Consider the following 13,499-nt stretch of genomic DNA (forward strand, 5'->3'; position numbering starts at 1 on the left):
GTTTGTGTCCCTCTCTGTGTGTGTTCGCACCGCGCGGTGATTACGCTCCATCGTTGAAGAATCAGTGGTGCGGCATTAATTAGCCGGATTTCGGGGGAGTGGTGAACTTAAGTGATTAGGACTGGTTGGCTTGTGTTTCTAACCTGAAAAAATGATTTCTACAATCTGCTCGGCCTAAATTACAGCAGATGATACCTCGAGATGAATTTTTAAATGAGTACAAAGAAAACGGAAGGATAATTGTAAAAGGGGTTGGAAACCGGAAACACGGAAAACGCACTAAATGAATGCGGTTCGCTCTTAAATTAAAAATTAAAGGCCGGCCTATTAAACTTGAGTCTTTCATTAATTAATGTGAGAGAGGAAATTTTCATTCTCCCCTCTTGCCGTAGGTACGAGTATGCGGAAGGCAATGTTCTTAAATCAAATTTTAATGCATAGTGAGATAATAACAAACTGATAAGGGAATAATATATGCATAAAATATGCATGCAACTTTTTACAGCTTTTACGTTTGCGCCGCGCGCTGCTTTCACTTGTTTTACGTCTTGCTCATGTTCGCATTTCCGGAGATAACGCTAAATGAGAAAAAGAACGCCGAGAAATCATAACAAAAGCGTTTCCGACGCGCGGTGCGTGGAATGGGGAGGGCGGAAAAGCGTTTTTCCCATTCGCGTCGGATGTAAATTTGCGCGCGTTTCCACAATTCTCGACGATATTGTACGACATTCCAGGACATTTGCTCGCTCGAAAACGTCGCTCCGGGATATATAATGATACGGCGAGCGTAGCCAACCTACCCTGATTTGATATCCGGATATCACACAAAACGCCCCCCATACACAGATACAAGCCGCAAAAAAATGTACCGCAGCAGAAAGTCGGAATAACTTAGTTTTTCCGGTGCTGGGCAGAGACGAACAAAACAGATTGTAACAAATTGTAGATTTAAGGGTTTTAGGGGATGGTATGTAAGGTTATCTTCTGATTACAGACGCTGTGCTCATTGGAATTGTTTAACACCACGAGGGAGAATGTGATTATAGCCGGAAAACTTGCGCCGGAAATAGACTACACTATGTTGTCACCAATGGAGAGTCTTTCCAAAGAGAAGGTTAGCATAACCTCAATTTCAAACCTCTAAAGGTAAAGTATGTGTTTTTGTTTTTTCGATTTATAGGAAGAATGCGCTGAATTATTGGAAATAATCAGCGAGCGAATCAATGGACGGCATCCGGACTTTGCATCGCATCTGCTCCTCTCCGTGTTCAAAATGGCGGAGGTGGAGATCGTGCAGATTGAAGCAAGTTCGACGAATGCCCGAGTGTGCCCGGCACACATCGCCGTCTACATGGCGATAGCTGCACTACTCGCCGCGCAAGTGCCGCATTCGTGACAATAGTGCAATTAACTCAATTAACGGACAGACTAGGTTAGAGGACAGTTGCGCCATCTGGTGAGTGAGAGCGCTGCGCGCACTCTCCAACTTTTGTCAACAAGAAGCAATTTAATGACTTGAAAGCAACCAACAAACAAACAAACAAAAGCAACATGATACATATCAGTCACGTCAGCCACTTTTTAGACGACTCTTATATTGAAACTTATAAAAACTTATTATACATGAAGATTTTAAGGGCAACACAAGTATTTGTTTGTTGTGCATAGTGACAAGTGGAGTTTTAGTTCACTAGTTGATTGTTACCGGTTTAGATAAAGACGATAGACATAACCTAGTTGTAAGGCTAACACGTAGACATAGAGGAGGTTTAGGTTAGCGCAGATAACGAAAATAAACAAAATAACAAAAAAAGTCCACGAAATGTCCAAGAAATCGCGTGTTATTTTCTAAGCGTTAGTCATAATTGTTAGCAGAATGTGTTGGAAGAGAAGAAGATGAAGAGGGATATTTTTAATGCTGTAAATAATTGGGAGTGATGTGATTATTATTGATCACAGAGGACAACCTACTACATATCAGTGTTGACTGTTTTAAAACAATGACTTAAGTTAGGTTAACCTAGTTTACAATAAGCAGGTTAGTTTAAGGTTAAGTTAGGTTATGTACATACAACAACCTCACGTTTATTTGATGCTTTGCACATTTTGAAACACTAAACACACGAAATACATCAATTTTAGATATTGCTAAGTTTAGATTAAAAAAGAAAAACAAAAATAATGAAATTATAAAGTGCTCAGCTTTCGTAACTTGTAAGTCTATAAAGTCTAAAACTTATTATAAACCTAACCACTGAGGTTATGTCTGACTGGTATGAATGGTTAACAAAATTGTTTTTCGTGTGTAGTTTTTGACCGTTATTAGATGCTAGTCGCGTGAATGTGTCGTACAATCTGAATAAGTCTTCCCACGTAACAAATTAACCATATCAGAATGTTTCTTACCGTAAAATTAGCGAATTTTCGGCGGTTGCCGACCATTTTTTATGACGAGTGAGTAATGGTTTGATTTTGATCATTAGAAACAAAAACGACACTTTAAGAGTTTAACATACCGACAGGAGCTCATAAAACGAGTGTTTTATTGCGTGAGCCGGTGAGATAATAAAAAGTCTCGGCGCGGTGTTGAGCCTAAGACGATAATCCAAAGTTGAGAGGGTGAAAGTTGAAAGGTCTGCATGAACAGATTGTTTTACGTCACGCTTGACTCAACATTTCGACCAGTTTACGACGCGTGATAAAATCGACGTGATTTTTTTTATTTTCAAAAATCGACCGGAAATGAATTTTACGGTTATGAATGTAGGTTATGTTAATTTAAAGTTTTGTTTTCGCTTTCCGTAGGTCATAAAAAAAGAACGCAGAGAGAAAAACGCGAATGCTAATGCGAAGGGTTAAGTGACTTCTGGTTCGATGCTTGGTGCAGATATAAAATCTGTAGGAACTTTCGGAAGGTAGTTTTAAAAGAGACATGAATCACGACGACAGATAGGATACTTTTTGTTAAACCACCCTAAGACCAGCCCTAAGAAACGTTTGGGTTTTAGAGCCGTAGGCTAAAAAAGAGCGAAGAATAGGATGAAAAAGGATGTACGAAGGGGAACAAATGCCTGATGGCCCAAATAACCATTAAGCAAACTACTTTTGTCAGGCCTAAAGGCAAAGACAGCGTTTTTTATCTCGCCAACCTCAAACACAAGAAGCGCCTCGGACAAAAAACAATTGAAAGTCAATATAAATAGAACAATGACGAATCATGTTTTGAATATAAAAAGAGCGCTTTTTGTGTTCGGTAATCTCTTAGTCCCACTTAGCTTCCACGCGTTTCCGGCTCAATCAAGAAAGTTGCAGTCAATGCCAACATGGCTACTCAGTATATTACGAACGTAGGAAGAATTACGCGAAGCAATTTAAGCGAACGCTCCGAAAAGTCAAGTTAGTTTCCCCTTTTCCGTGCGCACATCTAACGCGAACGTTTTTCTCGGCGATTTTTCGTTCGTCTGTTGCGCGCCGCACGTTTTCGTGGTTAATTCTTCGCGGCGCGAAATTGGACGAAGATGAATGTCTGACGTCAGCAAACAAACGACGATCGCGCTGCACGCGCAACAAGATGGATACCACACGCGCGCGCAAATAAAGATTACAAAGATTACGCCGAGATAACCGAGATTACCGCGCTTAAGAAAATTGCGAATCTTTTTAGTTAATCAAATATCAGGCGATTACTCACTCGAACGACAGATTAAACTGAAACACCTACGACGAAAAAAAGTGCATATCATGTAACGAGCGCCATTTTAATATTACAGTGTTGTTTGTTTTTTCCTCGAACGTTTTGGGTTTTTATTAGGACGTGGCAAACTTTAAGCGGTTGCGTTTTATAGTGTAAATTTCGATTTGAAAACTTAACACGAAATGAAGAAACAGACGCTTTTTAGATAAATAACGAATAACATGGCGAGTTTCTCGTCGTGTTGAAAAACGTAGATAACTTCCCACACGGCTGCCTCTGAACACCGCACAACATACTGTAAAACACGCGAAACTTGCAGAAGAAGAAAAATACTGAACTTTCAATGGCACAACAAGTTTACATTCACTGTATGTAACACACATTGCACACAAAGCTATCAGCTATTACGGTTTATTATAGGCCACCCAAATGACAGCGTAGGTAACATTTTGTTTATGAAACAATTTCGAAACAAATTCGACTGAACTGAAGTAAATAAACATATCGTTCATTGTTATTACATTAATACATAAAGTATAAATATTATATATAAATAAATATAATATATAAATAACACAAGAATTTAGTTTCTAAGTAAATAAGTAATACAATTAACACAACCTGATCTTGAATTGAGGTTATGTATGTTGTATAGGTTATGTATAGTCAATATAATGTAAAATGTATAGCTGATTACTGCAAGAATAAGAACTGTAACATAACGTACGACGCACCTAATGATAAACAAAAGACATTCAATGAAGCAATGTCCAGCTGTCAAACTTTTTGACGGTTGACAGATTGTATCCGATGCTATGCCAGAATATAAACATACGCAATTATAAGCGATAAAGACATTTAAGTAGCACAAACTCTTTCTAACCTAAACATCTAACACACTTCTCTAACAAAAATAATAATAAAAAACAACTAACAAACCAAAACAAAGATTAAATGATTAAACTAACTTAACAGCAGTGGAATGTGGCGTGTCATTAAATGGCGTATGAATTGAGGGAACTCTAGCCCGTAGTTTTTTATAGGACGAACCTTGTTATTGATTTGTTGGTTGAATGATATATGAGAAATTTTAAGATTTGTAAAATTTGGAGCGATTGCGAGATGAAGTGTAAGAACTGACAACAAATCATAGATTATTTTTTATTGATTTATTCGAACTCGTAATTAATGTCACCAACCACATTGTATATTCTTAGTTTGCTGATCAAATATAGCTGTGTGTTATTGACTTAAAGTACGTACTAAAGTACTCTACTCCGATTGCATAGACACGTTTTGGTTGGGTTTTCTGCTAATGTATTTAATTACGATGACTATTAACTGCTACACCTAATGATATTGATACTGAAGGAATAGACAACGGATGAATGTGCAATAATTGGGGTAAATGATGAAAATGATGATATAAACTGTTAAGAATGTTGAGGATAACATACTCATTGAATAAAAAATCATGAACTAATGAAAATTATGAAATATGAAATATGAGAAAATTATAAATAAATAAATTGTTATAAATCTGAAGAAACGCGAGGCCTTGTTTTTTGATAAGCGACGTGCTGTGAGCGCAGCACAAGGTTGCGCAGTGGTGTTATGAGTTATGTGCAATGCGCATGAACCTACTGCTCAGTTTGTTGTTGACCGCTGTGGTGTAAACACGTACACGTTTCTCGCGAATTGTGATGTTTTATCGGTAACTCAAAATGTGTTTGGTAATAAATCGGTGGAATATAGTGACAATAGACATGTTTGATGTCTTGCAGACAATTTATCGCAAGTGGAGTGTTCGTAATACTCATAATGAACATGGTTTCGCGTGTTTGCAAAAGTGGGTTCAGGTTTCACTGATTTGTCCATGCAGCATAGAGATTACAGAACGCTGAACTTATAGGCAGGTCGGGAATGAATTATAGGCCTGGCGGGACTGGAAGAGGCGCCACTCTTGCATCATATTGTAAGTATTCCTTTCCTTTATGATATTCATGACTTAGTTATGAGATTTTCATACGGGGAAGCCATTAAAATGGCATTTTTGTGTTTCGAGGCACTTATTTTTGTTTTTTTAGAGCTCTTGAAATTAAATAAGACCTTGCAGGGGAGCTATCTTTGCATTAACTTATGAGTATTGCAATTCTTTATTATATTAATGAGTTACTTTTGAAATTTTTGCATACGGGAGCCATAAAATGACATTTTTGTGTTTCGAGGCACTAATTTTTATTTGTTTTAGGGCTCCAGAAATTGAATGGGACATCGTAGGGAAGCCATTCTTGCATCAAATTGTGAGTATTACAATTCTTTATTATATTATTGACTTAGTTTTGAGATTTTTGCATGCGGGCACCAAAAAAATTACATTTTTGTGTTTTGAGGCCCTGATTATTGTTTGTTTTAGGGCCTTAGAAATTGAATGGGACCTTGTAGGGGCACCATTTTTGCATCAAATTGTGAATATTGGAATTCTTTATTATATTAATCACTTAGATTTGAGATTTTTGCACACGGGAGCCAAAAAAATTGCACTTTTGTGATTTGAGGCACTGATTTTTGTTGTTTTTGGGCTCTAGGTATGGAATGGAAGCTTGCAGAGGAGCCATTCTTGCTTCAAATTGTGAGTAATGCAATTATTTATTATAATAATGACGTAGTTTTGCGATTTTTGCTCGCGGAAGCACAAAAAATGATAATTTTATGTTTCGAGGCTCTAATTTTGCATGTTTTGGGGCTCTAGAAATTGAATGGAAACCCACAGGACAGCCATTCTTGCATTAAATTGTAAGTATTACAATTATTAATTATATTAATCACTTAGTTTTACCGATTTTGCTCGGGGAAGCCCAAAAAAGTCATTTTTGGTGTTTTGAAGCACTCATATTTGTTTGTTTTAGGGCTCTAGAAATTGAACAAGACCTTACAGGAGAGTCATTCTTACATCAAACTGTAAGTATTTTAATTCTTTATTATATTCATAACTTAGTTTTGTAATTTTCGCATGCGGAAGCCATAAAAATTGAATTTTTGTGTTTTGAGGCACTGATTTTGGTTTGTTTTGAGGCTGTAGAAATTAAAAGGGACCTCATAGGGGTGCCATTTATATTTTAAAGCTTTAATATTGCAATTTTTCATTGTATTAATGACTTAGTTTTGTGCTTTACATGCACCGAAAGTATAAATGAGGTATTTTTCTAATTTAAGTAATTAAATTTGATAGGGTTTGAGCGTGCATGTGATAAGTAACAGCGACACATCAAAATGAGGCAATTAAAATCTTTTCCACTCTAATTCCAATTTTGTTTAATTTTTAAATAAAATGATATTTGAATTTAAATGTTAATAGCTGTATTATAGCTTCCTGTAACTTAAATAGCGATAGTCAGTGCACCCGAAACTAGAGGGCGCTAGTGTACGCAACTTTTGCTATTCATGTTAATTGGTTTGAACTTCCACACCTAGATGGCGCTCGTGTCGCCGTAATTTGCTGTTGCTATCAATTCGTTCACCTGTTTAGTCTGGTTTGCGCCGCGGAGCAGTTCGCGTGTTTACTTCAACTCCTCGACGGTTAAATTTATTTCATTGTTTTTATGTGTTTTGAGAACTTTCATTTAACGCATGCATAAGCGAAAATGGTATATTCATCTGAGTTCCTACGGCAACCGGCACCTGGATATTTTCTTCCAACGTTTTCTTTGCTGTGAACACGATGCGCTGCGATGTCTGGTACACGCGTTTTTAATCATTTGTTTTGCTTCATCCGATCTTCCGCATGGCATGGCATTTTTCATCGCGAAACCACCAATTGCCATTTTAATTCCTGAGGGCGCATCAGTCGTGGAAATAACTAATTCAGAAGTTTGCTAAGTGAAATGTAATAGAACTAGTATTAGCATGAACTGGATTTTAACCAACAACTTTAAACATTTGCGTTCAGGTTAGTATTTGTGTCATTTGATTTTTTTGGTCAGTAGAACACCTTTTAATATTATGTCATATTGAACTTTTTATAATTTTACAGTTACATTTTTTTATTCTAATAAATGAGTTCCAACCGGAAAACAAAATTTGAGTGTATGTTATTGCTTTTATTTATCCCTCGTGTTTATTCTGTCGTTTTCAGATGTACTTTTAAGTCACGTTTGATTTCATGTGGTTACAAGCACAGGTGGGTTTGAAGCATGTATTTTTAAAATGATATAGATATATAGAAGAAACAAATTCGATAAGTAATAAACACTCGGTGGTCGAGTGGTACATGCATATGTTAGCATGCTCGAGGTCCTCGGATCGAATCCCAGGTCGGGCATTTTTCTAAAAAATAGAAATAAATCCGAGTAATGTTGGTTGCATATGTAAATCATAAATGTAAATACGAAGTTCAAGTATGAAATTAAGAAGAAGTGTAAGTCAGGAGCGAAGAGAATGGGGAGCAATAAGAAATAACATAGAAGCAGCAGGAACAGAGAAGAAGAAGAAAGGAGGACGAGTAGAGAGAGCAGGGAAGGAGCCACTCCGAACAGGGGTGGCCGGATTTTAAATTTTTGGCACGTGTCGTTATAAGACAGTCTACGGCCCACTGCTTTGATGCGTCCATTGCTCCCGGCCCATCCTACAGCTACGATGTCTCTGCGCTTCATCCCCGGAATTATCAGGCATATCAACAATTTTTATGGTGGGGGATCACCCGCAGAGAGAGGGAACTCCTTATAAGGACATCCTTTTAAGGACTTGTAAAAATATTTCTAATTTTTAAGTCGCCTCAAGAGAGGGGACACTTAAAAATATTCTTACAAGTTCCGACCTGTACCTGAAATGAAAGAAGGAGTACACAAATCATACAGGTTACCTTAACAATTTTTATAGAGGGGATCATCCCCTGAGAGAGGGAACTCTTCCTGCAATGATAGAAGATGTACATACAAATCAAAGAAGACAATATATCTTACAATTTCTTTATTAACAATAGAATACAAGTCAACAGAGTACATGTCACCATATTGAAATAGGACACTTAGAAATATTCTAACAAATTCTGACCTGTACCTGAAATGATAGAAGGGGTACACGCATATCATAAGAGGCACAGTCACTTTTAACATTTCTTTATTGAAACATGTATACAATGAAAACCTGGAATATATAATACTAAACAATATATACGCCGCCATTTTGAATCTAGTTATACGAGCAGTATAGCCCCAAATATGCAGACAAGTACCAAGAATAAAACAATAACAATGAAAAACATAATACTAACAAATTTTGTGTTCCAAAAACAATAAAATAACTTTTTTGCAGAAAATGAAAGTTGAAAATGGGGAAATATATATCTACAACCACAGTCAAAGTAAAATCAAAGGAAATGAATATACAGGGTAATACAAAAAGAAAACTACAATATTTTAAAAGAAAATCCTAAGTTTAAATGGGAAGATGTTTATCTCTCTCACCTTTGACAAACCCACTACGGGAAATTATAATACAAGGTGATGCAAAAAGAAAACTACAATATTTTAAAAGAAAATTCTAAGGTTAAGTAGGATAACATATATCTTTCCCATTTTGACAAATTCACCACGGGAAATTAGTATACAGGGTGTTACAAAAAGAAAACCCTCAGTTTTAAAAGTAAAACGCCCAAATATAAATTTTATTATATTAAATGATAAGGAAAATATAACTACTGGGTGATACACAAAGATAAATTAAGATTTAAGTAGGAAAGCGGATGGAAACAATTAACAAGGCGACAATAACAAGATAATATAAGAAGAAAACTATAGGAATTTAAATAAAATCAAAATGTTTGCAACGGAAATCAAAGAAAAGTAAAAGAGGAACAAAACATAACAATAGAACATTTTAATCGTATAAAACAAGTGGCGACCAGCCCGGACAGCCGCCAGAAGATAAAGAACGTAGCGGACGGCAATTTTAATCTCTTTAATTTGTGCGATAAACGAAATGAAACAATGTATTGAATTCGTAATGCAAATCAACGATAGGAGTAAAGTAAAAACAAGTAAAGTCAATAACTGATTTGATTTGCATATGCCTGATGAAATGCGAAAACATACCTTGATGCAAAATAAATTTTTGCGTTTTGTCATATCCAGGACCTTAATTATTCACATTATAGGAATGATGAAATACGCGTATAAAACAAAATAGTATCCGACGGCCGACGGAACATCACTCACGCTTTACCTCTACGTATGTACAATCAGCGTATAACGAACGCTGCACATCACTCCCGCACAATCGCGAAAAAGCATAGAAATATTACGTAACAATACGAGGATAAATTAAGGAACTCAAGAATAATGAAGAAAATGTGCGTGCACAACTCCTGACGACAAAAATGGGACTAACGTGGTAAACAAGGTACAACGTGGTACACAAAAATTGCACGAGATAAGACTTGTTTGTTTGTAAACAGTGGTACTTTTAATTTCGATTAAATTCTGAATCGGAAGCAAGTAACACAATTTAAATATTAAATATTAAAGCCCTATTGGCATGTATTAACAATTTTTTTTAATTAAAATTGCAAATAAAGTTTAACGATCAATGTAAATTCCATAACGCGAATTATATTGATAGTTGTGTGTATACGCACTTGTACTCGTTGCGCTAGGAATTGTAGTTTTTTTATTATAACACGCGAACGCGGCCTTACTCTAAGTTCGGAATAATATTGTTAGATGCGGAATTTAATTCTGTATCTGCCTGTATCAAAATATATTGCAGGAAAATTCCGTAACGCAAGTTATATTGATAGTTGTCTGTATACGCACTTGTACTCGTCGCGCCAGGAATTGTAGTTTTTTTATTATAACACCCGAACGCGGTCTTACTCTAAGTTCGGAATAATATTGTTAGATGCGGAATTTAATTCTGTATCTCCCTGTATCAAACTTTATTGCAAGAAATTTTTTATAAATATAAAAATATTTATTGATTAAATAATTATACGCAACTCGTGATTTTTTTTTATAAATATAAAATATTTATTGATTTACAGTGTTTTTTGGATTTTTTGAGTTTGACATGTTTCGCCCAGAGGGCATCTTCATAAACTGACTTTAGTAGGTTTGTTAGGGGTGTTTTGTGTGTCAAGTGTTTGTGTTATTGTGTGTTATCGTGCTTGTGGGAATGTGTAGTTTGTTAAGTGGTTTAAAAATTGTGTCGTGTATTGAGTGTGTCTGTTCGTTTAGTAATTGGTGTTTGATTTTGTGTTTGTATATCTGTATGTGTTCTTTAATGTTTAAAAATTTATCTGTGGATGATTTTAATATTGTAAGTGTATTGTCTATTGTGTTGTGTTGGTGATTGTGTTGTAAGATGTGTTTTGCATAGTGTGAGTGGTATGTTTGTGGATTTTTTATTGCGTTTGTGTGTTCTTGGTATCTGATTTTCATGTTTCTGTTAGTTTTCCCTATATATATTCTATTGCATGTGTTACAAGTGATTTTATAGATGCCGCTGTTATTGTATTTGTTTGTGTTTAGTGTTGTGTGCGTTTGTAGTTTGTTGAATAGTTTTTGATTTGTTTTATAGGCAATTCTATGGTTTTTGAATATTTTTGTGATGTTATATGTATCTTTGTCTATGTAGTGGAATGTATGGAATTTGGTGGTTGTGTTTGTGTTGTCTATGGTTGTGTTTGTGTTGTGTTTTGTTGTGGATTTGTTGTGATTTTGTTTTATGATTTTATTGTATATTTTGTTTACGTGCGTTTGTGTGTATCCGTTTTCTATTGCTATTTTAATTATTTTATTGTATTCAATGTTGTATTTAATTTCGTCTAGTGGTGTGTTTATTAATCTGTTGAAACTGAATCTAAAGAAGGCATTTTTGTGTTGTAGTGGATGATGTGATGTGGTGTGGATTATGTTGTTTGTATCTGTGGGTTTTCTGTAAATGTTAAAATCGAATTTTGTTTTGTGTTTTGTTATGTTTATGTCTAAAAAGTTAATGCAGTTATTTTGTTCTGTTTCAGTGGTAAATGTTAGGTTGTTATGTGTGTTGTTGATTATGTTTTGTATATCTATTATATTATGTTGTTCGTGTATGATAAATAAGATGTCGTCTACGTATCTGTACCATTGAAAATGTGTGTATTTTTGTTTTATGTTTCTAATTATTGTTTCTTCTATTGTCTGTAGAAAAATTTCGCTAATGAAACCTGATATGGGGGATCCCATGGTGACCCCCGTGTTTGTGGTGTATATGTTGTTGTTAAATGAGCAATAGTTTTGTTTTAGTATTTGTGTTAATGCGTTTGTATAGTATTTTATGTGTGTTGTATCTGTGTTTGATTCTATCATTTTTTTAGATTCAGTTTCAACAGATTAATAAACACACCACTAGACGAAATTAAATACAACATTGAATACAATAAAATAATTAAAATAGCAATAGAAAACGGATACACACAAACGCACGTAAACAAAATATACAATAAAATCATAAAACAAAATCACAACAAATCCACAACAAAACACAACACAAACACAACCATAGACAACACAAACACAACCACCAAATTCCATACATTCCACTACATAGACAAAGATACATATAACATCACAAAATATTCAAAAACCATAGAATTGCCTATAAAACAAATCAAAAACTATTCAACAAACTACAAACGCACACAACACTAAACACAAACAAATACAATAACAGCGGCATCTATAAAATCACTTGTAACACATGCAATAGAATATATATAGGGAAAACTAACAGAAACATGAAAATCAGATACCAAGAACACACAAACGCAATAAAAAATCCACAAACATACCACTCACACTATGCAAAACACATCTTACAACACAATCACCAACACAACACAATAGACAATACACTTACAATATTAAAATCATCCACAGATAAATTTTTAAACATTAAAGAACACATACAGATATACAAACACAAAATCAAACACCAATTACTAAACGAACAGACACACTCAATACACGACACAATTTTTAAACCACTTAACAAACTACACATTCCCACAAGCACGATAACACACAATAACACAAACACTTGACACACAAAACACCCCTAACAAACCTACTAAAGTCAGTTTATGAAGATGCCCTCTGGGCGAAACATGTCAAACTCAACAAAAACCTGTAAATCCAAAAAATCACGTTGTAATTTTAATCAATAAATATTTTTATATTTATAAAAAATAACATGGATTACGTATTCACCAAAGAAAGTAATAAATATAGTTTTTTATTATAACACGCGAACGCGGTCTTACTTTAATTCGGAATAATTTTCTTAGATGTGGAATTTAATGAGCTACCCGAATTTCAAAGAATGACAATTTATCAATTAGCGCCACGTTAGTTTTCAGCGACAGCGTATAATTTCACAAACACTAATTTTGTTAATTGTTTAATTGAGAATTTTGTAAATTTGGTACAATTTTTATGTTAAACTTGGATTTATAAATTGAAATGTAACATTGTATGTGTCCGTGCAATACTCGTCGGTGTGAACTGCAGCACGATAAGATGTGTTTACATTCGCTTGTAGCCAAGAATTTGTTATCTTTACACTGTTTGTAAACTCTGTATTTATTTGCAACCCGACGGGAACATAAATTACGCGAGCATGCTATAACTGACTAATTCTACACGTATAATTTATATAAAAATTATAAATTAATTACTTACATGTGTAAACGGAGTAGCCAACATCGCAAATGAAAGGCGACTACTGAAATAGGAAAAAAAACATTAATTAAATTTTAGATATTGCATCA

At 34.9% G+C, this 13,499-nt stretch overlaps 1 protein-coding gene and 1 long non-coding RNA gene across 7 annotated transcripts in view; both read left to right on the top strand.

Annotated features, from left to right (window-relative positions):
- Positions 1-5,243, top strand: part of LOC135797891 (uncharacterized) — a 93,505-nt gene extending 88,262 nt beyond the window's left edge. For all 6 annotated transcript variants that reach the window (XM_065310470.1, XM_065310471.1, XM_065310469.1 and 3 more), the window contains 2 exons: positions 995-1,114; positions 1,181-5,243. In XM_065310470.1, the coding sequence (XP_065166542.1) occupies positions 995-1,114; positions 1,181-1,396 (336 nt within the window). In that variant the 3' untranslated portion in view covers positions 1,397-5,243. The remainder of the gene's footprint in view (positions 1-994; positions 1,115-1,180) is intronic.
- Positions 5,244-5,370: 127 nt separating this feature from the next.
- Positions 5,371-7,773, top strand: LOC135797157 (uncharacterized). The gene is made up of 2 exons (XR_010549475.1): positions 5,371-6,490; positions 6,604-7,773. It is a non-coding gene; the product is annotated as an uncharacterized lncRNA (long non-coding RNA).
- The last annotated feature ends 5,726 nt before the right edge of the window (positions 7,774-13,499 follow it).

This window comes from Atheta coriaria, unplaced genomic scaffold (genome assembly GCF_025399875.1).
Source record: "Atheta coriaria isolate IRGN ID8LTWV9N9 unplaced genomic scaffold, Caltech_Dcor_3.1 hic_scaffold_8_pilon, whole genome shotgun sequence".
Lineage (NCBI taxonomy): Eukaryota > Metazoa > Arthropoda > Insecta > Coleoptera > Staphylinidae > Dalotia > Dalotia coriaria.